Source organism: Cryptotermes secundus, unplaced genomic scaffold (assembly GCF_002891405.2).
Source record: "Cryptotermes secundus unplaced genomic scaffold, Csec_1.0 scaffold806, whole genome shotgun sequence".
In the NCBI taxonomy this organism is placed as follows: Eukaryota; Metazoa; Arthropoda; class Insecta; order Blattodea; family Kalotermitidae; genus Cryptotermes; species Cryptotermes secundus.
The window spans coordinates 424302-451735 of record NW_019719372.1 but is presented as its reverse complement, the minus strand read 5'-3'; the positions used below and the strand labels follow the sequence as shown (position 1 = coordinate 451735).

General features: G+C 42.4%; 1 protein-coding gene across 8 annotated transcripts in view; it reads right to left on the bottom strand.

The window, feature by feature from the left end:
- LOC111865267 (potassium voltage-gated channel protein Shab) overlaps positions 1-27434 on the bottom strand; it is a 341635-nt gene that overhangs the window by 65170 nt on the left and 249031 nt on the right. For all 8 annotated transcript variants that reach the window (XR_004513125.1, XM_033751801.1, XM_023853173.2 and 5 more), the window contains one exon: positions 8132-8978. Coding sequence is in view for 7 of the 8 variants with exons in the window: in XM_033751801.1 (XP_033607692.1) it covers positions 8132-8978 (847 nt within the window). In the remaining variant the exon portion in view is untranslated. The remainder of the gene's footprint in view (positions 1-8131; positions 8979-27434) is intronic.

The following is a 27434-nucleotide window of genomic DNA, read 5'->3' as shown; positions in this document are numbered from 1 at the left end:
ATCGAACCCGGGCCGCCGCGTTGGGAAGCCAGCGACTAACCGCTTGAGCTATGGCGCGGCCCAAGCGACTTAAGTTAGTAAAAAATGTAGCAATGAAAACTGATGTAAGTAATGCGACTTAAGTAAGGTTAGTACAGGATGTAGCAATGAAAACTGATGTGAGTAAAGTGACTTAAGTATGGTTAGTACAGGATGTAGCAATGAAAACTGATTTTAAGTAAAGCGACTTAAGTAAGGTTAGTACAGGATGTAGCAATAAAAACTGATGTAAGTAAAGCGACTAAAGTAAGGTTAGTACAGGATGTAGCAATGAAAACTGATGTAAGTATAACGAATTAAGTAAGGTTAGTACAGGATGTAGCGATGAAAACTGATGTAAGTAAAGCGACTTAAGTAAGGTTAGTACAGGATGTAGCAATGAAACTGATGTAAGTATAACGAATTAAGTAAGGTCGCATGGCAGAATGCTAATCCAGAGCTAAAAGTCTGTCTTCTGAACATCGTACTCAACACACTGACTCTCAGCTGAGGAGACAGTGTGCACTGCATGATGGGAGCCCTCATCCACTCTCGTGGCTGGGTACAGTGCGTCTCACAAGACGCCTTGCCTTCTACAGTAAAAATGAATTGTGTTATTGTAGTCCTTTTTTGTGGGTTAAACAACGTGTTCAGTGGCTTGAATATTGTCACGATTTTGAATGACTATAGACGGCGTTTGGATTGGTAATCTGGTTTAATGAACCCTCACAACTCGTAACTACACGTAAGGACTATGCTCTCACTGTTCTACACACTTCAGCAATCACTAGAGGACACTGTAGGTCTTCTTAGTCTACTACAGTGTTCACTAGCCGTTGCTTGGTAGCGGCATCCAACGACACACTTTCTCCTTCCTCTGANGAGTAAAGTGACTTAAGTAAGGTTAGTACAGGATGTAGCAATGAAAACTGATTTTAAGTAAAGCGACTTAAGTAAGGTTAGTACAGGATGTAGCAATGAAAACTGATTTTAAGTAAAGCGACTTAAGTAAGGTTAGTACAGGATGTAGCAATAAAAACTGATGTAAGTAAAGCGACTAAAGTAAGGTTAGTACAGGATGTAGCAATGAAAACTGATGTAAGTATAACGAATTAAGTAAGGTTAGTACAGGATGTAGCAAGGAAAATTGATGCAAGTAAAGCGACTTAAGTAAGGTTAGTACAGGATGCAGCAATGAAAACTGATGTAAGTATAACTAATTAAGTAAGGTCGCATGGCAGAATGCTAATCCAGAGCTAAAAGTCTGTCTTCTGAACACCGTACTCAACACACTGAATCTCAGCTGAGGAGACAAGTGTGCACTGCATGATGGGAGCCCTCATCCACTATCGTGGTTGGGTACAGGGCGTCTCACAAGACGCCTTGACTTCTACAGTAATAACGAATTGTGTTATTGTAGTCCCTTTTTGTGGGTTAAACAACGTGTTCAGTGGCTTGAATATTGTCACGATTTTGAATGACTATAGACGGCGTTTGGATTGGTAATCTGGTTTAATGAACCCTCACAACTCGTAACTACACGTAAGGACTATGCTCTCACTGTTCTACACACTTCAGAAATCACTAGAGGACACTGTAGATCTTCTTAGATTGCTACAGTATTCACTAGCCGTTGCTTGGTAGCGGCATCCAACGGCACACTTTCTCCTTCCTCTGGGTTCCAGAAACAACGACTGAACCCAGACAGTACTCTAACTCATTCACACCTGACTGACCCCTCAAATGTTCTGTTTATAACATCTCAGGACGGACGGCACAGAAACACCGTTTCTCTGTTGATTGCAATTGTTGCTCGTGTCTGTTGGGTTCCCACTTTATCACTACTCAGCCATTTCCTAGTAACGACTGTTATAGTTGCTTCTTTCATGGTTGTTGCCTAGCAATGGGTCTATATGCCACAATATGTAGCGTTCAGGGCACGGATGGTTGATGAATGATGAATTGGAAAGGGTTAGAAAGGAAGATGCTGTCATTTAACCCAGGTACCAGCCAGGAATTTGCCTTGGAACTAAGAAAAATCATGTAAAGTTTAAGGATAGGTGTCCTAGTCGCGTTTCGAACCCACCTCCCTTCAGAAAATGCGTCTACAACTTTACTGCTACGTTAACTTTCTCAGTGTATAGAAGATGGTTTTGAGTATTCGTTAAGGCTGTGACGTGTCTGTTGAAGTCCGGAATGGCAGTTATCAGGAAACGCATCCGTTACTAGGTTACGGCACAACACCTCGTCAGCGTAGCAACAGTTATGCACGCAACAATAAATAAATTGTGAGAAGCAGTGCTGTCTGTTGGGCGCCCCATATAGACAAAATTGCAAATGTCTAACAGTAAATAAATCTAGTCTTGGGCCCCAGATGGGGCTTGAAACCAAGACTTGCCTGGCTGACGGACCGTCGGTTGTGCGTGTAACATGACTTTGACTTCGAAGCCAGAGCAGTGCTGCAGAGTCTGCGTGTGTAGGAGAGAGCTAGTTGGTGAGTGAGTGCTCGTTCATATCTCCCTTGTAGAAGGGGAGTGACGTACAGCAATCAGACCCTCCTCTCGCTGAAGAGGACGCCCCATTTCAAAACATGTAAAATCCTTAAAAAGAAAAATATGATCATGTGTCCCGATGGGACTCGAAACCAAGAATGTTTGTGTTTGTGAGGACCAGCAGCAATTTAACCTCCCGACTGCCAGTTACCGAGGACTGGAGCCGCTGTCAGGCAACGCCTAGTGAAGAATGAGGAAAGAGTGCGTGCCACAGCGAACAGTAAAGTACGAGAACCAGTGAAACCGATGTAATAATCTGTAGTTACGAATTATAGGGATTCAATAAATACAATTACAAATCCAACCACCATGTCAAGTCACGGAATACGTGACAACATACGCATATGTATTAGTCAATCTGTACGAATTTTCGAATGACTTGTTTAATTTATCTTTTCTTAAATGTTGTGTTTATTTTTCACCCATCTCACCATTCGCTTGGAACATCTGTTCTCAGGTACGATTCTGTTTTTGCATTTCTGGTTCGCAATGATCTGCACGCAGTTGCAGTTCTACAGAGCAGGAATTATGGGTTATTTTGTTGTTCGTATGGCGCTTTCCAGTTGTTCAGATTATGTGCCACTGAATGGGAGATGATTATATAATGCCTTTGAGGAACCGGACTGGATATTGTCACGGAGTGTTCTAAGGTACTATCCCGATAGTTGCCTGTCCTGAGGAAAACAAAGTTATCCGACCTCCTCCGCTTGTATCGGACCTGGAGTCTCTCTAATATGAAGAACATGAATTAAATACAGTACCGCGTCGTTTGCAGTGAGCTGGGAAGTGGGAACCAAGACGTGTCCACACCGCTGCGCGTCTCTTAGCCCCTTGATGTTTTATTTACTATAACAATCATCAATTCGTGGGCGCAGAAATAGACGATTTAAGATTATATTGCCGAGTCCAGCACACCAGCAGCTGGACGGAGAAGAAGCTGAGTTATGGGCAACATTGTCAGGGGACAGAAGAGTCTGGAGTTTCAACGACTCCGCGGAGAGTGAGTGAATATTCGTTCTTGTCTACTTCAAAATCCGCAATTCCTGAATGAAAAAAATATAGCAAACGCATGCAAAATATTTATTTTCACTGCCATTCAGAAGGGAGGAACCCAATTTGTACAGCAACGCGCTAGACAACCGTGGACTCGGGGTTTTACTCTTTCCCACAATGTACTGACCGTGACCAGCTCCGTATACAATGGGTAATGAGAGTTCTTTCTCCGGTGGTAAAGCAGCCGGAGTGTGAAGTTGACCACTCACCTCCATCCAGTATCGAGTCAGTCGTAAGCTCGAGGAGTCCAGGAGAATTTTTAGTTCCAAGGTTCCAGAGTGATTGAAGACGAAATAGAAAGAAGACTTCACAGAGATTTGAAGTGTTAATTTCTGTGTTGAGATCCGTTGTTAAGAGACGACTAGTGAAGAAGGAAAATCCTAGTGCGTGTGAAACGATGAACAGGAAAATGTGTAACGCTGTATTTAAGTGTGATTAAGAGAACTTGTAACCAAGGTGCTAATATATCCAACAATCCGAAACAGAACCAGTTACTTTCGTCACGCGTACCACCCTACACGTGACAATATACAGCTGATATCAGTTTGGGTACTTGATTCCCACAAAATCTCTTTTCAGTTTGCGTAAGAAAAGTACGAGGAGAGTGAATGTTGGGTCATGAGGAAAGAAATCATGGACAGAGGAACGTGGATTGAAGTTGACTGCCATGTTGGATGTCGTGGGGAGCGGAAGTTCGATGCGGTGGGGATATAAAGCTGGCTGCTATGAGGTACAGAAACTGCACGTTATGGTTAATGAAGCTGTATCTTGGGGAGTGTAAGCCGGATGTAATATGATAGAGGCTCAATGTCACGGGGATTGGAAGGTCGATGTCAGGAGTGAAGCCGGACGTCTTGGGAACGGGAAACAAGACGTCATGACGAATGGAGGATGTATATAATGGGGAACTGAACCCGGATATCATGGGGTCGAGGCTGTATTTTGCGAGCCTGTCTCATGGGCACCATAACGAGAACTGTGCTGCAGACGGTCTCATTGTCAACATGACTGGAAAATCGTGTTACGCGGGGGTCCCGTGAGCTTACTGACTATAGGATTGTGTTATGAACCGATCTCATGATAATTATGTTACGGAATGTTTCCAGAATCGTATTATGGTGTGGTCTCATGGATATATTAACTTGAGCATTGTGTTACGGGATGGTTATATCGGAACTCTGGAAGAAGTACCGTGTTATTTGCCCGTCTCTTGGGAACAGTGACTGAAGTGTCGTGTTATAGGATGTCATGAGCATACTAACTGGGCCGTCGTGTTATGGGGTGGAGAGTCAGTCTTACGAAACGGTCTTATGGGCTCACTGATTGCAGATGGTGTGATGGCGTGGTCTCATGGACATGTAATGCGGTGGTCTCACTGCCACACGGATTCAAAAATGGTGTTATGCACCGGTCTCGTGGGAACACTGACTGCAGCATCCTGTTACTGGGTGGTTTTATAGGCAATAGTGACTGGAGTATTGTGTTATGGAGCGCGTTCATGGGCATTGCGACCGGAGTATCACGCGATAGAGCAGTGACATGGGTTACAGAAATTGGATTTTCGTGTTATGAAGGTGTATTACTGACACAGTAATTGGCTTATCATTCTACAGAGCTCACCAATGGACAAAGTGACTGGAGTGTGGGCAGTGGAAATGCTAGTATCATGCAATATAATTTCGCTACTCGTTTCAGAAGGGTTCCCTTAGAGAAGTGCACTTGATTTGGGCACATCTCGTTCTCTGAATTCCAAACAAAAAAAGAAAACACTCTCTCTGTAACAAACCGTGAAGGCCCGTAGGGTTGTGAGACGTCGAGGCTCCCATATTTTCTAGACAATAGGCTCAGAGATGGCAGTGAGATCGTCAGGCTTATGCGCCGGCTGCCCTTTACCCCAAGGAAGATTCCTGGTACTCATGTCTGTTAGAGGTTGAGTAGACCCCAGGCCCATAGTGTGGCTGGAAGGATTAGGTGAATTTTTAAATTCAATGACCTAATTGGGAATTGAAGAATGCAGATATCTGTTTCTACATAAAATACGAAATATTCAGCATATTATTCAATCTAGCCTGCTTCGCGCATGCGTACATTAGTCTCGAGTTGAGAATACTCTGACACAATAGCTGAGATGTGTTCAGCTTGATCACTTGAACTGTTTATTAAATGACATTTTTTGTCAGTACGTTGAACCTATGAATTATCCTTCTGGTTATGGTAAGCAAGTGAACAGTTCTTCAATAAGACCAAGACTATCTAACAATTTGACAGCCCAGTTCTGTCATAAGTTTCTGCAAATCAGCAAGTATTGTGATTTGTGCTGTTTGTAAATTATGATACTTTTNATGGTAAGCAAGTGAACAGTTCTTCAATAAGACCAAGACTATCTAAAATTTTGACTGCCCAGTTCTGTCATAAGTTTCTGCATATCAGCAAGTAATCAAAGTAACACTTTGGTGTTACATTCCTGAATCACTGAAAAGTCACACACATTTCTTTCAGTGGAATGAGTGAATGTATAAGGGGTGGGCTTTCTTGGCCCTTGCACCGCGACCTACAGTGGTCTATTGTGCTTTCTTTCAGTGGTAATAAGACATCAGTCTTGTAGGTGTTATTTCGTAGGAAATATCTTTCCTCTACTTCGCGCCGTAAGGAAGGTGGCATACAAAATTCCCTATTGCGTGACCCTGAATGATTTTTATTCTTGCTCTTGGGACTTCCGTTTTGAGCACTATGCATTTAAAATTTCGTAACAGAAAGTAATTATTTTTAAATTGAAAATGTTAATGTACATTCTATAGGGATGCCTCCTTTACTTTCCTTATTGAAACTAAACCTAAGTGCCCAGGTCAGAAGGTCAATTGTCCTTCATTCCCACATATATGCATCATGCATCATGCTTTTGTTCATATTATGTGCGGAATTTCCATAAAATCGCGAACACCGTCTTGTAACACGAACAATTTAAATGTAAACGATTTCGGCAGCTGCAATTGCAAAAGCAACTATACTGTTACTGCTGCAAATACCTACAGAGTGATTGTTTCTGATTAGGCGCTATATTCAGCTGGACGGAAAGCGACATCTGGGGTAACTCGGCCGAAGTGAGAGCTTGCACACTTACCTTGTCGTCATGCAAGTGACAACTTAACGACGTTCGTGGAAAAAAGATGCAGATTCATTTTTTTCCGTAAGCAGTTGCTCTATCTTATCAAATTACTTTGGAACTCCTTCGCAAGGTAACATTGCAACTGAATTATGTGTAACAGCGAGACAAAGCGGGATACATGTGCTTGGCTGCAACTCAGTTGTCATTCAGGCAGAAACACTGATGCAGTTTGGTTCTGAAGACAAACTGCAGGAAGTGCAACACCAAAAGGTCAAGGCAAAAAAGCATGCGAATTAGGAGAAACACTGACGTGTCGTATATGTTCGTTATCTTCATCCATGGAGATCCTACGAGAGAGAGTCAGTAAATAGGTGACAAATGGAAGTAAAACAGCTGTAATGGACGGAATAGGTTTGTGTGTGTATCACTAGGTAGCAGCACAGACCACCTTCATGACAGTCTAAGTAGCAGACGCGCATGCGCAGGTTCAGAGGCTGGTTTCTGCAGTCAAAATGGTGACCATGATTGAGGAGTATACTACCGAAGAGCAGCGTTCTGTTGACGTTTTCTATGGGTAAAAGAGCTCAATGCAAAGGATATTCATAAAGAAATGTCTAAGGTGGAGAGTGTTTGTCCCGTAAAGCAGTTCACATCTGGGTCCAGGAATTCTCTCAAGGACATTCGAGAGTCTCAGATGATGAAATGGAGGCGCGGAAGTGGCTGAGACAACATTCAAAAGACTCCTGTGCTGCGGGTTTCGACGAACTGGTAAAGCGATGGGACAAGTGTATCAGTGTTGGTGGAAGATATGTCGAGAAGTAAACAATTTTTGTCCAAGTTCGAGTATCACATATTTTAAGTTTTATATCCACCTGTGACGTATTTACTGACTCTCCATCATGCAACGTGATTTCATATTTTCAGTACACGACATTGAACAGATAAGCATAAAATTCCTAAAGATAAGCAGTATGTTCAAATGTAAGATTTGAGGTTTTCACGGCGGTGACTATGAAGAAAGCAGTTTTATGGGATGTGACACCGTGTAGATGTGGTGTTAACCAACGTTCCTCCGAAACGTCGGTTAACACCACATCTACACGGTGCCACATCCCAGAAGACTGCTTTCTTCAGTATGTTCAAAGTTTGGCGAACTGGATTCCTGCGGCTACTAGAAAGTTCCAGAATTTCTGGGGTGTACTTACATTTTTTTAAATTAAGACATTCAATAAATAATCTCAGATGCATGGTTCTGTGAAATTACTATTTTGACGCGGTTCTATTATCGTGACGTACAGGCAGTTGCTTAGTGCACTTCTATACCGTGCCGCAGTCATGCAAGTGCCGAGGTGCACACGGTCGGCTGTTTCTGCAACAGTCAAGAAGCAGGGTGAGCACTCACCTGTGTCCACAATGACGTCGATCAGGTCCATGCTCTTGGCGAAGGCATCCCTTAGATTGATGTGATGGAAAGACACGATACTGCCCTCCCTCTTGGCTCGCTCCAGGGCCTCCCTTCTCTTCAGCGCCTTCTCTCTTCTCATCTGGTTCTTGTAGAACTCGGCAAAATTGTTGACTATGATAGGAATGGGCAGTGCGATCACCAGGACCCCACAAATGCAACAGACACTTCCTATGACTTTCCCCAGCGGGGTTGTCGGGTATATGTCTCCATAGCCCACCGTTGTCATGGTGATGCCAGCCCACCAGAAAGTCTCGGGTATGCTGATGAACTTAGTGTCCTTCTCCTCTTTCTCAGCGAAGTAAGCCAGACTTGAAAATATAAGCACGCCCATGGCAAGGAAGAGCATGAGAAGACCTAGTTCCTTGTAGGAGTTCCTGAGCGTGAACCCGAGACTCTGAAGGCCCGTGGAATGTCGGGCCAGCTTCAGTATCCGGAGAATACGCATGATCCGGAAAATTTGGACCACACGGCGCACATCTTGAAACTGATCGGTTGCGTTCTTGTTCGTCTCGAGAAGAAACAGGGACACAAAGTAAGGCATGATGGCAAGAAGGTCAATAACGTTGAGGCCACCTTTAAAAAACTTCCACTTGTTTGGGGAGGCGCTGAAACGCAGGACGTACTCGAGGGTGAACCAGGTGATGCACACCGCCTCAACCATCGCTAGCTGAGGATTGTCCTGAAAGTTCCCCTTTTCGTCATTCACCTGAAGGCTCGGGATGGTGTTGAGTGTCAGAGCGATCGTCGATAGTACAATGAACAGGATGGAGATGACTGCTATCACCTGCAACCGGCACAAACGCCACTGAGGAAACAGGTCCGTCCATGTCGAAAGATATACCTGCAGGACTTCAAATGATGAATGGCAGTGCAATCACATTGTGGACATGGTTTACTGCGTCCAATGTCAAATGAATATTATGTTTCTCTTCTGTGAAAAGAAGGAATAATATTGCGTAAATACATTGGATGGGAATTTAGTGAAGGTTGGGGTCTGATAACGATATTAAAATTCTACATAACTGAGTGGACAAATGCAAATGTTGGCAGAAAACGCCCTCTTAGGAACGGAGAATTCCAGCTCAATGTGTCTTAAAGACTGAGCTGAGGGTTCAGGTCTGATGCGAATCTTTGCAAGAGATCAATAGAAAGGCAGTCACAGGAGTGAGAAGAAAAAAAAGGTAATAAAGAACTTACGTGATCCATTGTGTTTAATAAGAGAATAGTCAGTCAATTTCGCTTGGTCAAAAAGAAGAGTAAATTGCGTGCCATGAGACCAGAGATACTCGCGACATTGAACAGAGGGAAACTCGTTACTTTTATCCCATCCCTGTCTTAATTAGATCTACTGAAGGTGCTGGGTTTAACAGGAAACGATGGGTTATTTAGCAACTAGAATGACGAATTTACTGCTCAGTAAGAGCTGAGTTGCAGAAGTGATCTAAGCACAGTAGAGTATTATTTGGCATTTGAGAAAAATATTAAATGAAATAAGTGGACGTGTATTAGCTGGAGTAAATTTGAGGCAGTAGGTTAGGCCTAGGTTTTGAATTGCATATTTAAACAGTGCTATTTGTGTGACCATATGTACATAAAGAATTTTATTGAATATTTCTAAACGAGTAAGAAGGGAAAATTCTGCTGGTATTACTGAGGAGAACCATGCTTCAGATGGATGCAGAGAGGAACAGGGCAGGCTCGTGGAATTATTTATAGTTGCACAGACAGGAATTGACAGCAAGTTGAAGAAGACTCAAACATCGAAGTACAACAATCATTCTCCAGACAGCGAAAGGGAAGAAGAAGGAAGACAGAGAAGTAGAAATATTCCACTGAACGTGCTTTTGTAGAAAGTTCTTCCATATAAGTTCTGCTTCATGCTATTACGTCAGTATACAAATATATAATTAGCACACATAAACACATTCCAGTGCCCGAGGTGTCTCATTTTCGGGAACCAGATTTAAGTAATAAACAAGAGAGGTATGCAAGTAATGTTACTGCAGTGTTAGAAAGCAAATTAGAGGATACTGTGAGCCACAGAGAACAGTAGCAGCAGCAGCAGGCAACCCCACATCCAGCATCTTGCTCACCCCTAAGGTTTGCAGTGTCTGTCAGTATTGGCAATCCCAACAAGGCGCCGACAGCTGTTCGGTCTGACGTCATTTACCTGCACGTTCACCAGTTTCACAATATATTTGAAATAAAAATATTTCAACATACTCGAGATTTAGCTTTGGGAAATCAAAAGATTTCAAACATGGAGTCTGTTGACATTCAGGAATGAATTCTTGCGCTTCCAGTTGTTGCGTTTTACTTACACGTTTGAGTATATAAGTTACAACTCTCAGAGGACGGATTGGATTGGTTAAACCCCAAGTACATTAATTTAAGAGTTCCGTTTTCTCGCAGGGCCTTAAGAGACCGCGCAGTAGTTTACTGTTATGCTGTCAAATTAATGGCAGGAACAAACGCGCATGGAACTCGGAAGCTCCCGCCATGTTGGTTTCCGTTTCATCCTACATTTCTAATTCCACTGTGCTCAGCTGCTGTTGTGTCTTTGAATGTTATAAGGCAGGAAGGTTTCCTGAGTGTTGAGTGTGCCAGTATTTCACTCAGATTTAAGACAGTTATGTGGGAAAAAAATTCGCTGTTTTTTGGACTCAAATACAAAATTTATTCCAGCAACGATATTTCTCATTCACGATGGATGTCTACCGAATAGTAATGAAGGGGAGTGGTAACTTCCTGACCCCGCTTGGCAACTATACATTATTCAACGAACTAAACTGGAGTATAATTGCATAGAACTCGATGATAGTTATCTGTATCACGGAAGGAAATTCGCGTTGCCATAACTACGAGTAAGTGAGGCACTGCAAACACTGCAATTCCTTTCGTTGTGCTATTACAGACATAGTTTGTATTTAACTGCATATCAGCGGCTGAAGACAGCACCTAGGCATGACTGAATTAATTATTTATAATTAGACATAACTAACTGCATTTAAACGGAACTCGAAAGAAATAATTAATATGCCTCTCGGCATGTAAATGCGGGCGCGTTGATTAGCACAGATTGAAGAGACTATAATGACCTACGGTGAAGTTGCGCAGACAACACGAGTCATCCCGATGTTTCAGTAACATTTAAACATAGGGTGGAAACTACAGGCCCCGAACTTGGCAAAAGTTTGCAGTTTTGAGGCTACAAAATCATTATTTAATAAAAATAATCACAGTTCTTTACAGTTTACATTTAAAATATAGCATTCATTAACTATACACTATATAATGCTTGGCTGCCGTTTACCAACTCAGATTCCATGAACTGTTTTTTGTGAACTCTGAGGGCCTGGAGAACAGTAATTTTCTGATATGTTGCTTTCCTGTCTCCCTCTTTGGCAAGCCAAACACTGAACACATTACTTCAAGATGTCAGAAATGCGCAAGGCGCTCTGTGGAGGGCATAACTGCAACATTTTGTAGGGCATAATTATGAAATGATTGCATAATAATGATAAAGCAGCCATTGCTAGACATTTTATGGCACTGAAATTCTATTCCTGTGCTATTATTATGTAACATTCAGCCTCCCTCGGCTTTCATGAATACCGGGAGATTTCCGCCCTTTGTGTGTGTACTGCACGGTATAAATCTTCTGGAACTGTGCGGCCGTCGTACCATTTGGCAAGTGTGGATGACGCTTTCCCCGAATTGGAACGAGTTCGGACTCTGTGATACATGAACTTGGCAAAAATCCATTTACAGTTTTTCCCGACTGAGTTCCACCACGTTCTTATATTGACGCTCGATCGAGAAAGAATTTCTGGCCGTTTTGGCCCGATATCTGATGGCAGGCAAATAACTCGTGTACGTGCACCAGCGCTGGAAAACGTAGCGTTTGATCTCTCTTGTTACGGATGAAATAAGAATTTACCGAAATTACATATCAATAGTATTATCTTTCGGGATATGGTGCCGTGCGGTACGGTAGAAATTTAGGGATCTTTCTGAGGAACATTCTGACTTCATTCTCAGGGTCATATTGCGGAAAATAGTACTATTAATATTTATCGCCCTTAGAGCCTCAAATATGAAAATGTATCTTATCAGAAACTGTCCAAATGCTTTTTACGTATGTCTCTTGGAATTAAATTTACAGCGAATTGAAATTAAATCAGAAGCGATAAACTTTTCGACTCTCTGTGACCCGAGATATATCATTCTCGTAAATGAAACACGTATACGAGAAAATTAATCTCTTAAGCGAATTCTCAAGTGGAATTTTGTAACTGTGAAAAAAATAAAATATTTCACTGACCAAACTATATGCGACCTTCTTTTCTTAAGTTGAGTGCACTAAGAGATTTAAGTAAAGGTACACTCTCGTGAGTTACACAATACGGCTTGTCGCTTGCTTCCAAAATCTAACTGAATGCTCACTCAGACCAATTTACTTGCAGAGTTCAAAGCTCGCCTACCGACTGCCATACAGAGACACAGGACCAGTTCTTGGCTGAGATAAAATGCGGGCCTGAGGAGAATTTCGGTGCATTTTTAATTTCTGATAATTTCCCTCACTTGCATGACCTTGTCTGTATATGAACTGCATAGCACTTGATACCAATAACGTGACTACACATATAAAGATGGATAAATAGACGAATGCAACAGCCGAATCTTCTCATGAACATCGCTGAGTTGGATACAAATACCGTATGATTTAAAGTAGGAAATAACATCTAGTAAATATATCCATGGACACCGTGTTTAAGTAATTCTGGAATTAATGGAAACTGGTGACGTAGTGTTAGAGAGATGACGTCATGTCGGGGCTGGCGGTGCGGTGCTGAGATGAGCCACTAAGGATTTCCCCACCAAGCTGGAGGTATCGTATGTGGTGCCAGGTTATCGCGACTGCCCCTTCGCCATCAGCTGTGCAACATAGACACATTCTGGCATCTTAGTGACGATGCATAGTTTTGTGTGCTTTGTCTACTCTTGCATCTTCTTACTTGAGCATGATGGAAAATGATAAATATGAAGTGGGCACATCTATAAAGAAAAATTCGCAGTGTTGAACAGACAAGAAAAAAGACGTAACGGCAATGGAACCATTTCTGTGTTGGTCTTATATTATACAGTTTATGGAGTGGCGAAATTTGCCCTCATGTGCTGATAGCACTGTAACTCAAAGTTGCGCTGCTACCGCTGGAAAACTTTCTGAACGCGTCACATTGGGTGTCTGTGACTGACTATTACTTTGGCTTGCCACACACACAGTTACGATGTCCAGTTGGGACTGAAATAAATACACCGATTGTCCCAAAATGTAATTCTAAACACTCATATACATTTACTGACGCGATCATTTCCGCGAACCTAATCACTGAACGCTGCGCAAACACCAGGAGTAACTACTGCTTACATCGGTGTATGACTGTAACAAGAGATATCAAAGAAATTATTCAAATCTGAGAAGCAGTATTACTGAAAAAAATCTGATATCTGCACTGCATCAGAACCTCCTTTTGTAGCTTCATTGGCCTCTTCCAGCTTTTCCTACTTTCATCTGTCAAGAGAAAGAAGCAGTTCTCTTATTTCGGGTATATAGGTGTGCCTGCCGCAGGTTAAAATGAAAAGTGACGTATAAAAACACGATGACCATATAAATGTCTACTTCCAAACAGGAACTGAAAGAGGTATGTAAATCAGAAGCTAACTGAAGGATCTGAGGTTCTCACTGCGGTGGTTATGAAGTGTACTATCTCCTGATATACAGCGCCGTGTAGGATCTGAGGTTCTCACTACGGTGGTTATGAAGTGTGCTATCTCCTGATGTATAGCGCCGTGTAGGATCTGAAGTTCTTACAACGGTGGTTATGAAGTGTACTATCTCCTGATGTATAGAGCCGTGAAGGATCCGAGGTTCTCACAGAGGTGGTTATGAAGTGTACTATCTCCTGATGTATAGAGCCGTGAAGGATCCGAGGTTCTCACAGAGGTGGGTGTGAAGTGTACTATCTCCTGATACATAGCGCCGTGTCGTCCGGTAAAAGTCAACCGACGTTTTGGAAGAACATATCGTCTCCATCTTCGGGGTCGAAGAATATACCGAGCAAGATACCAGCTTGAAAGCAGGCGGCTAGCAGAGCTCGATCCTGAAGATGGAGGCGATAAGTTATTCCGAAATGGCCGTTCATTTTGAACGGGCTTCACGGAGTTATATCCCAGAAGATGGTACCCTACAGAGTAAGTGTTTAATGCCACAAGAAACTTACGAAAAATTAGGGTACTTACACCGTCGGATCTTCGGAACATTTTTCATCTGAATATTAGAAAACTGTATATATAGTTAAGAAGGAAGAGAAGTAGCAGCAAGGGTGACATCTGAAACGGTGGCCTGAGTTCGAGATGACAAGACGGAAAGAGATGAGGACAGCATTTACGATATACTTCAGTTTTTTATAAAACACAGAAAGCATAATACAAGGTAAAGCCATCCTTGTAACAGACTGTGAAGGTCGATAAGTTTATGAGGCGTCGAGGACCCCACATTTTCTAGACAATCGGCTGTCACGTGGCGGTGAGGTTGTCGACCTTACGCGGGGGCCGCCCTTTCACCCCAGGAAGATTCCTGGTACTCACTTCTGTTAGAGGCTGAACAGACCCCACGGCCATAGTGCGGCTGGAAGGATTAGGGCAATTGAAAATTCAAATGACCTCTTCGGGAACCGAACCCGCGACCTTCTGGCTTGTAGCACAGTGCCTCACGTAGCATCGGAGGGACATATCAAGTGATGATGATGATGATGATACTGTGTTCTGCTTAAGCTAATGAGATCATGCGTATAGAACACATTTAAACTGAAATTCGTACCCAGCAGGGCTCAAGCCCCAGACGTCAAGATTGGATGAATCAGTGGTATGATGCGGTGGTAAGGTTTACTGACACAGAATCAGCGTATTTAGGGATAAAACAGGAAGTGCCTTATGCCTTTTTAACGTTGTGTCCGAACCCATGATTATGTTGCGAATAATTGCCTATGTTGGTAACTAGGGCTGTCCAACAGAAATAGGGTAAGAAATTTAGAAATATGTGGGGACCAATGCGAAAAAACGGCCAGGTCAATTCACTGTAGCTCCAAAGAATGAAAAAATAATATTAATTTATCTCCAGGCGTGGAAGTTTTTTTTTTATTTATAGTTATTGACAATCTGAAATATGCATTTCTTTAAGCTAACTAGTGTGCAGATATGCGTGGAAGTTTTAGACGAAATTTAGTAGCCTATAGCTGACTGGCTGCTTCAGGTAGCTCATTAAATTCTGCAGTATTCCTCATGAATGTTAGCACTCGAAAATACACGTATATCATCTTGGGATTGAGTAAACAGTTTCCCATTCGTGTTTGAAGTTATTTTTGAGATTAAACATGTTACAAGCAGTAAAGGCACACACGATTACAGCCGCCTGTTCTCTGTTAGTAAAATACGTGTGCTAAGTCAGGATTAGATCCCTGTTCCCGTGTTCTATAAGACTGCATCGCTTCTGTACGATAAGACAGAACCGATCACTGAAAGTTGACTGCTAATCCGCGAGCGGGAGGAGAGATTAGCTAATTCTGTGCGGTATAGTTACAGCGTCACTTAGCCTGATATTCTGCATGTGAACTCAAAGGTCAGGTTTCCTGCGTGTCTTCAGAGCAGCAAACTAGGAGATGCTGTGTTTATTATAAGCTACTAGCTGCATCTTACATTACATTCAGAAGGCTTCTGGGTTATACAGTCTTAGACAATATGCATTTTAGAAACGTATTTAAAAAAATGACTAATTACCCTTAAAATGTGTCAGTCTATATGACAATTTTATCACACCGGAATTTAGAATTTAATAGTATTTAATTACGGAGAAACTTCCCATAATAACAAACCGAATATGTTTCAGGTTCATGAAGTTACTCACGTACCCGAAAGTTATGTCAAGGGGGCTGCTACCTAGGCGCTGTTGACCCTGTTGTTAGGTTAAATTAAGTTTCGCTTAAATCTACTTGGCCGTCGAGTCCTCTCAGCTCACATATACGGCATATCACAGGAGGAAAGGTCAATATTCTGGTAGGTCATAGTATCGGTCATTCTAGGCAAAAAACTGTACATGTACATGTGTCCTATTCCGAACGGTTTCCGAGACAAAACTGTTTCACTCTACAGTACACTGTACACTGTACAGACGTGCAACATGCCATGTCCCCACAGGAGTTGCACCGAGATAGAGCTATTTCACTGTACAGTACACTGTACACTGTACAGACGTGCAGCACGCCATGTCCTCACACGAGTTGCACGTCACACGAGTTGCAAAGTGCATTGATATTGACGGCGGATTTTTCGAAAATGTATTATACAAGGTAAACTATAATAACTTTGGCACCTGGATAATAAATATCGGTATTAGAAGCAGTATGTAATGTCGCTTTCTTATCAATAATTTTGGAACTGTACAGTGAAATAACTTTATCACGGAAACGGTTTAGAATAGGACACACGCACATATAAAATTTTTGCTTAGAATGGCCGATATTATGACCTCCGAGAATATTGACTTTTCTCACTGGGACCATTTGTTCAAAGGGAAATTTTATTAAAAAAACGATAAATTTGTCAGTGTACTTAAATAATTAAACAGTACGCCATGAAGGCGTATGAGGTCCACGTTTGCTTGACCTCGGCACCAGTTGGAGGTGAGTGGTCAGCTTCACGCCCTTTCCTGTACATTTCGCATTTAATTTCTGTTTCAAACTCTGCCCTTTTCATGGACTCGCACATGTGAGACTGTTTTCCCTTTATTACATATACAAGATACATATCATAACAGAAGGACGGTGCCATTTCGTGATGTATGTCAATTTGAAAACATAGACTCTCCAAAGAATACCATTTCTACGATATAACACCGTGTAGTCCGTTGAAAGTCAACCGGCGTTTCGGAAGAACATATCGCTTCCATCCCCAGGATCGAATTCTGCCATGAAGATGGAGGCAATATTTCTCCGAAACGTCGGTCAACTTTGAACAAAATACAAGGCGTCATATCCCAGAAGACAGTAACTCTTCATAACCACCGGTGTGAGAACCTCAAATCCTACACGACAAAGTATGACAATTCTTCGACCACTACACAGCTACAGCGTATTTCCGTACCCACGCGTAACAACGAATACCATAAGCGCGCAGCAGAAGTGCCTGATTTGGGCATGGAACCCCCCTCTTGGTGCGTCCATCACTTAGGTCTGTTCCCTTCCGNTGACAATTCTTCGACCACTACACAGCTACAGCGTATTTCCGTACCCCCGCGTAAAAACGAATACCATAAGGGCGCAGCAGAAGTGCCTGGTTTGGGCATGGATTACTCTTGGTGCGTCCATCACTTAGGTCTGTTCCCTTCCTTCGGTCTCACATTGCTACTGCTTAAGACTGGTTTTCACCCCATAACACAAATCCGGGGTTCTAGGAAATGCCGGTAATATACGAGTATTCTAGATGGATTTTCTAGTAACTGTGGCCCATCTAACCTAGAATTAAACAACATATCCGTGGTGTTACATTATGTTACATGCTTTTGTAATAATGTGTGAGTATTTGACTGAGTCGCTCAATGGCAAGCAATCAGCTAGAATACATAACCTGACTTTTATTTGACCCTTAAAACAAGGACAATACGCGTACCTCATTATGATCAATTTTTGGCCGAGAAATATAACCACGGAAAATATTAACGGTTTACAGCAAGAGTCGGATAATATTCAGAAGAGAATGTGTGGCATTGCAATGACAGTCAGAAACAGACTTTGCGAAAATGAATGATTTCTTTATTGATAGCAATTAAAATGTTTTATAATTTGTTGCAATGGAAATAAATTAAAATGAGCTACGCAGATAACAATTTTTTAAATTGTAATAGATGAAATATAATCGCGGCAAACCCTCGCTAATCCGGTTACAATTAATGTGAATGTCGGGTAATCCGGATCGAAATATGAAATATGAAAAATCCTGTTCACAGTTGAATAAGTACTTTAAAAGACACGTAGGATTTAGGAGCAAAAGGACTTTCAGAATGTGTTGAGGGCAGCTGGAGAGACTGAAACCACGCAAGAAAATACTCAACATTATCTTGAGTTGGGTGAAGGAGACCTTGGATTTCAGCTTCTGACAGAGGAAGAAATGGCTGCAGTGATATTTTGTTTCTATCGACACTACCTATATTCTTAAATTTTCCATCCATTTGTTTTGTTAAGTTTTTCTTTGTCATTTAGCAGTATCATTTACTTTAGTATTCCGTATGACCCCCAAATTAATCAGTATTAGCGAGGGGTTACTATATATTAAATACTTCTGTATACCTATTATAGATTATACGTGTATATAAACACCGCAGTGAACTCAGTATGAACAGAAGACGGTGTATTTGCTTTGTTAAGTGTTAGAAAACTTGGGGGCCACTCCATCTTGAGAATTTTCGGCAGNGTTAAGTTTTTCTTTGTCATTTAGCAGTATCATTTACTTTAGTATTCCGTATGACCCCCAAATTAATCAGTATTAGCGAGGGGTTACTATACGAGTATATTAAATACTTCTGTATACCTATTATAGTTTATATATAAACACAGCAGTGCACTCAGTATGAACAGAAGACGGTGTATTTGCTTTGTTAGGTGTTAGAAAACTTGGGGGCCACTCCATCTTGAGAACTTTCGGCAGGCGCACATATATACACAGACTTCGTATTCTGTTGCCACTAGGAGTACCACGGGAACCACTGAGAACAGCATCTGCTGGTGCAGATGGGAGAACTGTGTTTCGCTTCTTAACTACAGCAGCTATAAGCGTAAAGGATTGAGACGCGCCTCGAACACAACAGGAAAGACGAACACAGAAGCGGTTATGGGGTGTATAATACAAACCAGCCAGCAAATGTCCACCAAGCTCGTAACAACAGTTATATATGTTAATACACTCTGTACATGACGACACATTCCGTTCAACGAGAACAGACACTTCACTTGTTCAGGATTTCACATCCGCCGAAACTCAATGCGTCATGGCGTCTCTCTGTCCGTGTCGTCAGACACTATAGCTTTAGGCGCGACTAAGGATGCATTGCTTTGCCTGAAGCATCTCGGAAGGAACGTTACACTTTCGCGCAGGGGACCATGCGAAGGAAAACATTTGTGTGTTCAGAGAGGGTTGGTCCCCATCATTCTAGTATGTTGAAACTGGAATCTGCCACACGATCAGGAACTCTGTAATGTGTTCTGAAAGTTGACACCTACGAGCAACCCACGTGAGGAAATCGTTTTGTTTTCCCTTACACACTTAAACTGTTGCTTTATTTACTTTGAGAAATAAAGTTCTTCAACTACAATATTCATGCGGCGAGGGGAGAATGTCAAGTCCGTTTTATAAAGGATGCCACGTGTCAGCCACTACGCGCAGAGAGGGTGCTCATTTTGTTTACATTTCACGTTTTATTCCGTAACTAATTCCAGGTTCCATAATATCCGGTAAAGTGACAATTATGAACTCCTCATTCAGTACAATTCTTCAGCCGTCTCTTGTTTCTTCTCTTGGCGCCCGGTTTTGAAACTTACTTAGTCTGTATTTTTTAATTAGGGTGAGATGAAAATAAGTAAATTCATAGTATTGTAGTATGCAGACCCGTTGCTAGGTAACGACCGCGAAATAAGCAACTATGTAGCAGCGGTTCTTATGTAGCTGCTCAGCAAAAAAGAATGTTCCCCACGGCAAAAAGATAATACAGCAATAACGGAATAGGTGTTTTCTACGCGGTCCGTTCCGAGATGTTATAAGCAGTGCCAGTTGCTGTCAGAAGCTCGTAGCTGAGGCCGGGGACCGTTTGAGAGTCCACAAGAAGGGGAATGTCCGCCGTTAAAAACCGCTGCCAAGAAACGGCTAATGAAGACTATAACAGACTGAGAAGATCTAGTGTGTCCTAAAGTAATTTGTGAAGTTTGTAGAACAGTGAAATCGTAATTCTTACTTGCACTTACGAGTTATTAGAGTTCAATAACCCCGATTTCCAATCTAACCCCCTCCACAGTCATTAAAATTTTGACAGTATGATCACGTATGCGAAACCAACCCTACGAGTTATAAAATCATATAATAATACTGACTGACTTTAATTTCTCCCCACAAATTCCTTTACGTGAGTTTACGGTTAAAATGTGAAAGTCAGAGCAAGAAGTGTGGCTGCAGAGCGATCAGGGGCAGGATCGCTGTCGATTTTGATTAAACTTCAGCTCAGTTCCAGCAGCAGCTGGTCATTGTGACGCACTGTCCTGTACAGACACTGGGAGTTCAGCTTACTTTCAGACGGACAGTGGCGCCGACATCTTTGAAACTGACGTTCGATCCCCGAGGACTCTGATGAATGTCTAAGAAACAGATAGCACTTACACCTATATGAGAAAATGTCAGTTACAACATTTTTAAATAAACCAAAAATGTGGACGTGATGATCCCACAGACTCGAGACACGTACGCTCATGCAGTTGCCGATGTATAGGCCCGACGATGATACATACAGCCGGATGTTAAGCCTCAAAATTTTCGACGTTGTTGGAGAATAAGATGCAAGAATAATCACTGAATGATATGAAACTAAATGACTGAAATCCTTGCCGCATAAAGGTACGGCCCTGGGCAGATGCGTCGGTTACAAGTTGCTACTAAATACAAAGAAGAAGAGTTTCAAGTCTATTAATTTGTTAACTAATATTCTCTTCTTTGTATGTTTGTTAGAACTTGTCTCCCTTCGGCAGGGTCACACAGGCCGCTTTGGGGCGACAGTTCCGAAGCGAGATTTAGCAGGTAGACTACTTTTACGTTATTCCGTGGAATTGCGGAAACAAACAGCGAAGGAGGTACTCTAAACACAAACCCGGGCAGACCATACAGACTGGGCTTACTGCGGATTGGTCCCTCTAGTGCTTAAGGGCATTATTTCCGGTTGTGAATAAAAGCAAAATATTGGTCACACAGTCTTCAGATCTTCCCCTGCTAATTCCATAATTATGGAGACTTTGAGGAGCACATGAAGACCTGCCCATAAACACAAAGAACGCCTTTTGAATCCGCTTTAATGGCGTACTAGGGTCTTTCAAAATATGAACTGTAAGCAGACATATTTGACTGGCAACTTGGTAGGGTGAATGAGAGATGGGTTTAGAGGTACGTTTATGCAGAGACAAGAGAAAACAATTTATTAAATAAAAGCAACACATACTAACATTTACTTTAGAACAAACATCATTTTATCACAGACGAGGCTCCAGGAAGCAAACGTGCCATTTCAACCGACCTAGTACTCAATTCGAGGATCACACAGAAGTAGCCGCTTCTATCAGAACCTGCATATTCACACGTCCAGAGCGAGGATATGGGGGGGGGGAGCGAGATAGTGGAGGGCCTGACGCCTGTATGTGTCCATTTGTCGGCACTCAAATGTCATCGCAAAGAAGAGAAAGATACAAAGCAAACGCAGTTGCAATGAGATGTGGGCATGAATTGCAATATACAGAGTGTCCCAGGAGGAATGGACCAAACTTCGGGAGGGTGTTCCTTATGCTAAAGTATGCCGATATAACCCAAAAGACCTATGTCCAAAGTTGAACGGTTACGGAGATAATGGCCCAAGAAAAGTGTGGTCTTCTGGCAGGTCCACGCACTGTACCTGTCAGCTGAGAGGCCTTATCTATGTTTGTCCTTGAGTGCGATGATTCACTCTAGCCGTGCTTATGTAGTTGGCTTTATCAGAACGCGCAGTCAGCACGTAACGTCAGCGATTGCCATTCATGTGTCATGTATAGTGCTTGGAAACCCTAAGGACAATTATGACATGGCGAGCGAGTATTTTGTACTTCAATTTTATGGCTTCATGTCACTCACAAGTTAGTTTGATGTTACGTACATTATTAACATTACAGAATCCACATATTCCTGCCAGTTTTAATATGTATTTTGTAATCAACAAGTGTGCAACGCCGGTCAAAGTTTGACACTTCTCTGGCCATTATCTCCGTAACCGTTCAACTTTGGACATAGGTGTTTTGGGTTATATCGGCATACTTTAACATAAGGAACACCCTCCCGAAGTTTGGTCCATTCCTCCTGGGACACTCTGTATATACATATATATATAAAACAAAGGAGGTCTCCGTGTATACAGGCTACGACCCTGAAATTATAATCTTAAAATCTGACCCTGGGGTAGTTTCTGCTTATGTCACTAACACTAGCTTGGGCTGAGGCCAGCAGACGGTATACCGAAAATGTGGTAAACAGACACAAGTAAGTGGCAGTGGGTGGACTGAAGGGAGGCTGCTCGGTCCACTGACGTAACCGAGAGAAAGCTGAGTGCAACAATGAAATAGAAACTTAATTTAAATCCACCAAGCGGAGAAGTTCCTGGCTCCGACTGCACGCCTGGACCGCGACTTCAGGTCCAGAATACGAAGGTCCGACGCGCTTCATGCAGACACACGACAGAGCGAGAGCGTGTGAGAAAGAGGGTGAAGGGTTAGACGAGGTACCAGCTGAACTACAAACATACTTACGTCTTCAACCGGTACCCGGCTCACTACAATGGATTTAATTAATTTTGTACCACTAATTAGTGCTCATGTTTCCTGTAACGGAGATCCCTGTACAGACATGTATATACAGATTTAAACAGGCATATGAACACACAGTATAGCAGTTATAATGTACAGACATGCAAGATCAAATGTACAATGGCACTAAATCATTTATTTACAGACATATTCAAGGTGTATACAAGCATTGCCTACGTTTGGAGCTCTAGATATACGGTGCAAAATACAGAAGGATATTTCTCGTAATCATGAGTAGGAATCGCTGCCGTGTTGCCAAATAACAACTGCTTTGCTGCTTTGCCGGTACACTCAACATCAGAGCGAACAGAACGGAGATATCTCGTTCATGAGCACAGCGTGTACCAACAGATGTTTTGCTTCAAGAAAACTAGGTACAATACGCAGATATGCGCTGTCGGGACTACCATGAGTTGAACCGTGGTGACTGCGACGTAGGCCAGCGTTCTGTAAACGGAAACAACGCAGAAGACAGAATGACGGATCAATAAACACGCAGTTCTTCAGTTCACGAAGCTGTTCCCTTGTCACGCCAATGGAGGGACGAGTATATAAATTAATTAGAACCCAACGGACAGCACAGTAAAAAACGGTGTGTATGGGCGTGGGGGGCAAGGCAGAAATCCCCTCCGTCCACGTGGTCGAGGAGGTCCATACGATTAAGAAATGAGGCTTGGTATCTTAACAGTGGCTCGTGCCACATTTGTGACTCACATTCAACACAATCTAAAGCTCAGTTTTTAAGCATTTTGAGCTCCATACATATTTTTATGTGTCCCTCCTACCTCAGCCTCCTTCATCAACTGACAGCTCTAATAACGTGCGGCTCCCTGTTCTGTAATTTACTATTTCCTCTCCCACACGTCTGAATATCCGTGTCAAAACCGCATTCCCTAACTCCATCAACGCACTTTCCGTCATAGGAGCGAGGAACCAAGATTAGAACTCAAAAAACAGGTAATGCCGATCATGGTAGCCGAGGAGTCTAAGGCATGTACTGTCTTCGCTGGCTTGGAAACCGGGATCGTGGGTTCGAATCCCACTCAGGGCATGGATGTTTATTTTTTGTGTGCGTTTTTCTGTGTTTGTGTATAGGTAGAGGCCTTGCGACGAGCTGATCACCCGCCGAAGGAGTCCTCCCAAATGTGTAAGATCTAGAAAAACCGAAGTGAACGGAGAAGTTCATGGAGGTAGGCCTAGGCCCACTGGGGCTGTAGTGCCAAGAAAAAAAACAGTAATATTCTACAATTTATGTTTTAATAATAAGGCTTATACGACCGGGCCACGTAAGAACCACACTGTAAAAGTAAACCAAAGTGAAAAGAAGGCTTCGGCAGTCAGCAGAACCGAGACCATGGCCCCTTGCATACAACTGTCATGTATAAAGGCCAACAGACGTGTCCTTTGAAATACCACGCACGAAGAGATACAACTTCAACAAGAAACACAAATACACGCGGAGACGCTGAGGAAAACCGAGGAGCTTGAAAACATATAGGAGAGCCATCATTCGTGGCTTCAGAATCCCACTGAATTGTAGCTACCCAATTACTCAGAGGGGCCACGCTGAGGGAACGGGTAGATTCTGTTCAGTTGAAAGCATTAAGAAGAGTCAGTTACGGCTGGATATGCAAACTCTGTATCCGTTCAGTGCGTGTTTCTTCAGTTCAGAGCATGCGCACAGAGCCCTTAGAATCAACATAGACACACCCGTAATCAAATTCTGTTCGTGCACGGTGGACAAACATGAAGCATTTCTAAGTTAACTGATCTTCGGGCTATTTACACAACGCTGTTTCAGTTAAATATGATGTAAAGAAGCGAATGAGATTATGGTCGGTAATTAGACAAGGATTTGAATGTCGATTATGGTGGAGAGAGTAGAAAATAGCTCGGTCAGGACAGTCAGGAAACCCGTCCGTAATTCAAAACTAATAATTCGTGAAACGAAATTAAAGTATTCCCAGTTCCACAGTCTGGTACATGGCAGCTTTAGGTTTGGTGGTCACTTCGCTGTGTATGGCTACCCAGTTACAGGATAACTGATATTCATATGACAGACAGACGGTTCCGCGGTTCTGTCTGATTTGTGCGTGATTTTGTAGTTCATTTCCGCTCCGTAACTTCATAGCCGCTGCATGCAAGAAGTAAAAATGGGTTCTAGGCCTTACTGATTAAACGCGAGAAGCAGAACACAGTTTGGATAAGTTTCAACCTTCAACCTATAATTTACACAGTACTGGCGAAATGTTGTCTCACATCTTCAACGAACAAAATAAAGGTTATGACGTCAGCCAAGCTTCTGGTTAGAAGTGATGTTAATTGTCGATAGAGGCACATTTGAGAAGATATCAAGTTTCAGTTATTAGACAGTGACGTAACATTTACAGTAGACAAGAACTTAAAACAGCAGACTTAAACCGAGTAGTCTGGTCTAGCGACAACGCTGTAGAAATTAATTTGAGAGATGCTCGGTTTGAATCTCGGCCGTGACAACGTTTATCCTGATGGATATCTCGTGGTTTCTCTCAGTCTCACAGGAAAAAATCCAGAATAATATTTCGATGTGGTTAGCAGTGTCTGCTTCCAATTAATTTCCATCGCACCATCCAATAATCCAAACTTTCGAGTCTACGTGCTGGTGGCGTCGTAAAAGAAAGCAGAAACCATAAACCAGGCGAAGGAAAGTGAACATAGGCCCAAAAAAGGTCTGCTCACAGCGCACATTGCAACACTTCAGCGCTATAATTCATGTCGATTACAGAAAACACAACGTAGTTGTGTGTACAATAAACGGAAATTAAATACTAGGAAATTCTCAGCTCCAAAATACGAGGGAGAGTCAGTAAATAGGTCACAAATGGATATAAAACGCAAAACATGTGATATTCCAACCTGGAAAAAAACATTGTATTTCTCCACATATGCTCCACCAACATTGATACACTTGTCCCATCGCTTTACCAGTGCGTTGAAACCCGCAGAATAGAAGACTTTTGACTGCTGTCTCAGCCATTTCTTCACCTCTTCTTCAACCTATTCGTCATTAGCGACACGTTTGCCATCAATATGAACCGCTTTAAGACACAAACACTTTCCACTGTAAACAGGAAATATTTCTTTATGAATATGATTTGCATTGAGTCACTTTGGTCACAAAAAACGCACAACAGAAAGATGTTATTCGGTAGTACACACCTCAAGCACGGTCGCCATTTTGACTACTGAAACCAGCCTCTTAACCTGTGCTTGCGATTCCTCTACCTAGACTGTCATGAAGCTGGTTAGTGCTGCTACCTAGCGATACATATAGAAAACCTATTATGTCCATTACAGCTGCTGTACTTCCATTTGAGACCAATTTACTGACTACCTCGTATAAGCTCTTGTGATATAAAATGCCTAACCATCCTGGCACCAAATTGTGTAGAACAGACAGTCCCCGTTCTTGCAAGTAAGCTGCGCTCCTTGAAAGTTCCGTAAAGCGAAATTTCGCAATGCGAATCACTATTTCCCATAACCGAAGCCTTACTTTGGGGATTGAAGAAAATTAGCAAAGAAATTACAAATTTTATTATGAAAAATGGAACATATAAACACAGAAAATTGCTTCCGTTATATAACCACTGGCGATGCTGTACAAGCACAAATAAAAACTGTCAAAATCTTTAAAGAGACGGCCACACCGGGTAGCAAAGAGCGGATTGACTGTGCGACATTGTGTTTGTTTGTTTCCATTTCGATTCTCATGCTTCTGGTTTTGCTTGGTGGGCGAGATCGCCGCTTCGCTATCAGGGGGATTTCGCATTACGAATTTTCAAGAAATTCTGACTATCCGTAATGTGTTGCCGTACAGTTCGAGAGCTTGTCATGATGCCATTCTAATTGTGTCTCCTGAAATACAGCGACGCTCACTGAGTTTGCATATACAGCTTAAACGGAGCCGTGCGGTGTCAGGTGTGCGTTTGCTAGAATTTTAACTTGCGTCTAAGCCTGACACTGGCCGCGCCATAGCTCAAGCTCATATAATTTATATATTACTTACGCCTGAGCACTTCAATTAGCGTACCACGTGAACACAGTGTGAACATTTAGAGCTCCTCAGCACAGGCCACAGATCTGGTTCCTACCGGAAGTGATTGTGCTCTTTGTGACGATCAGTGAGCACTTTATACGTTATTATGAAGATTCTAAAATTCTTGCAAACATAGGAGAATCCTTCTGAGGACACGAGGATGCCCATGAATCCCACTTCCTACTCGGGAAGCCTAATTTTTTATCTAATCAGCCCTTAAGTCGATGACTGACAAATTCATTCGGTGACCCTTTTATTTAACGTCATTCCTCGTTTATCATTCTCAGTCATCGCGTTGCACCTGAGACTCTCGTAGCGTTGTCTATGAGGAACATGTCACGTCGTATAGTCTCGTAGACCCTCGCCTAACTTTCGGAGGTACGTACAGCCTCCGTCCTCAGTTTTGGAAAGTAACCCAAGTAAACAACCGACAAGGCGTACGAATTACTCTTCGATTCCGAAAATGGAA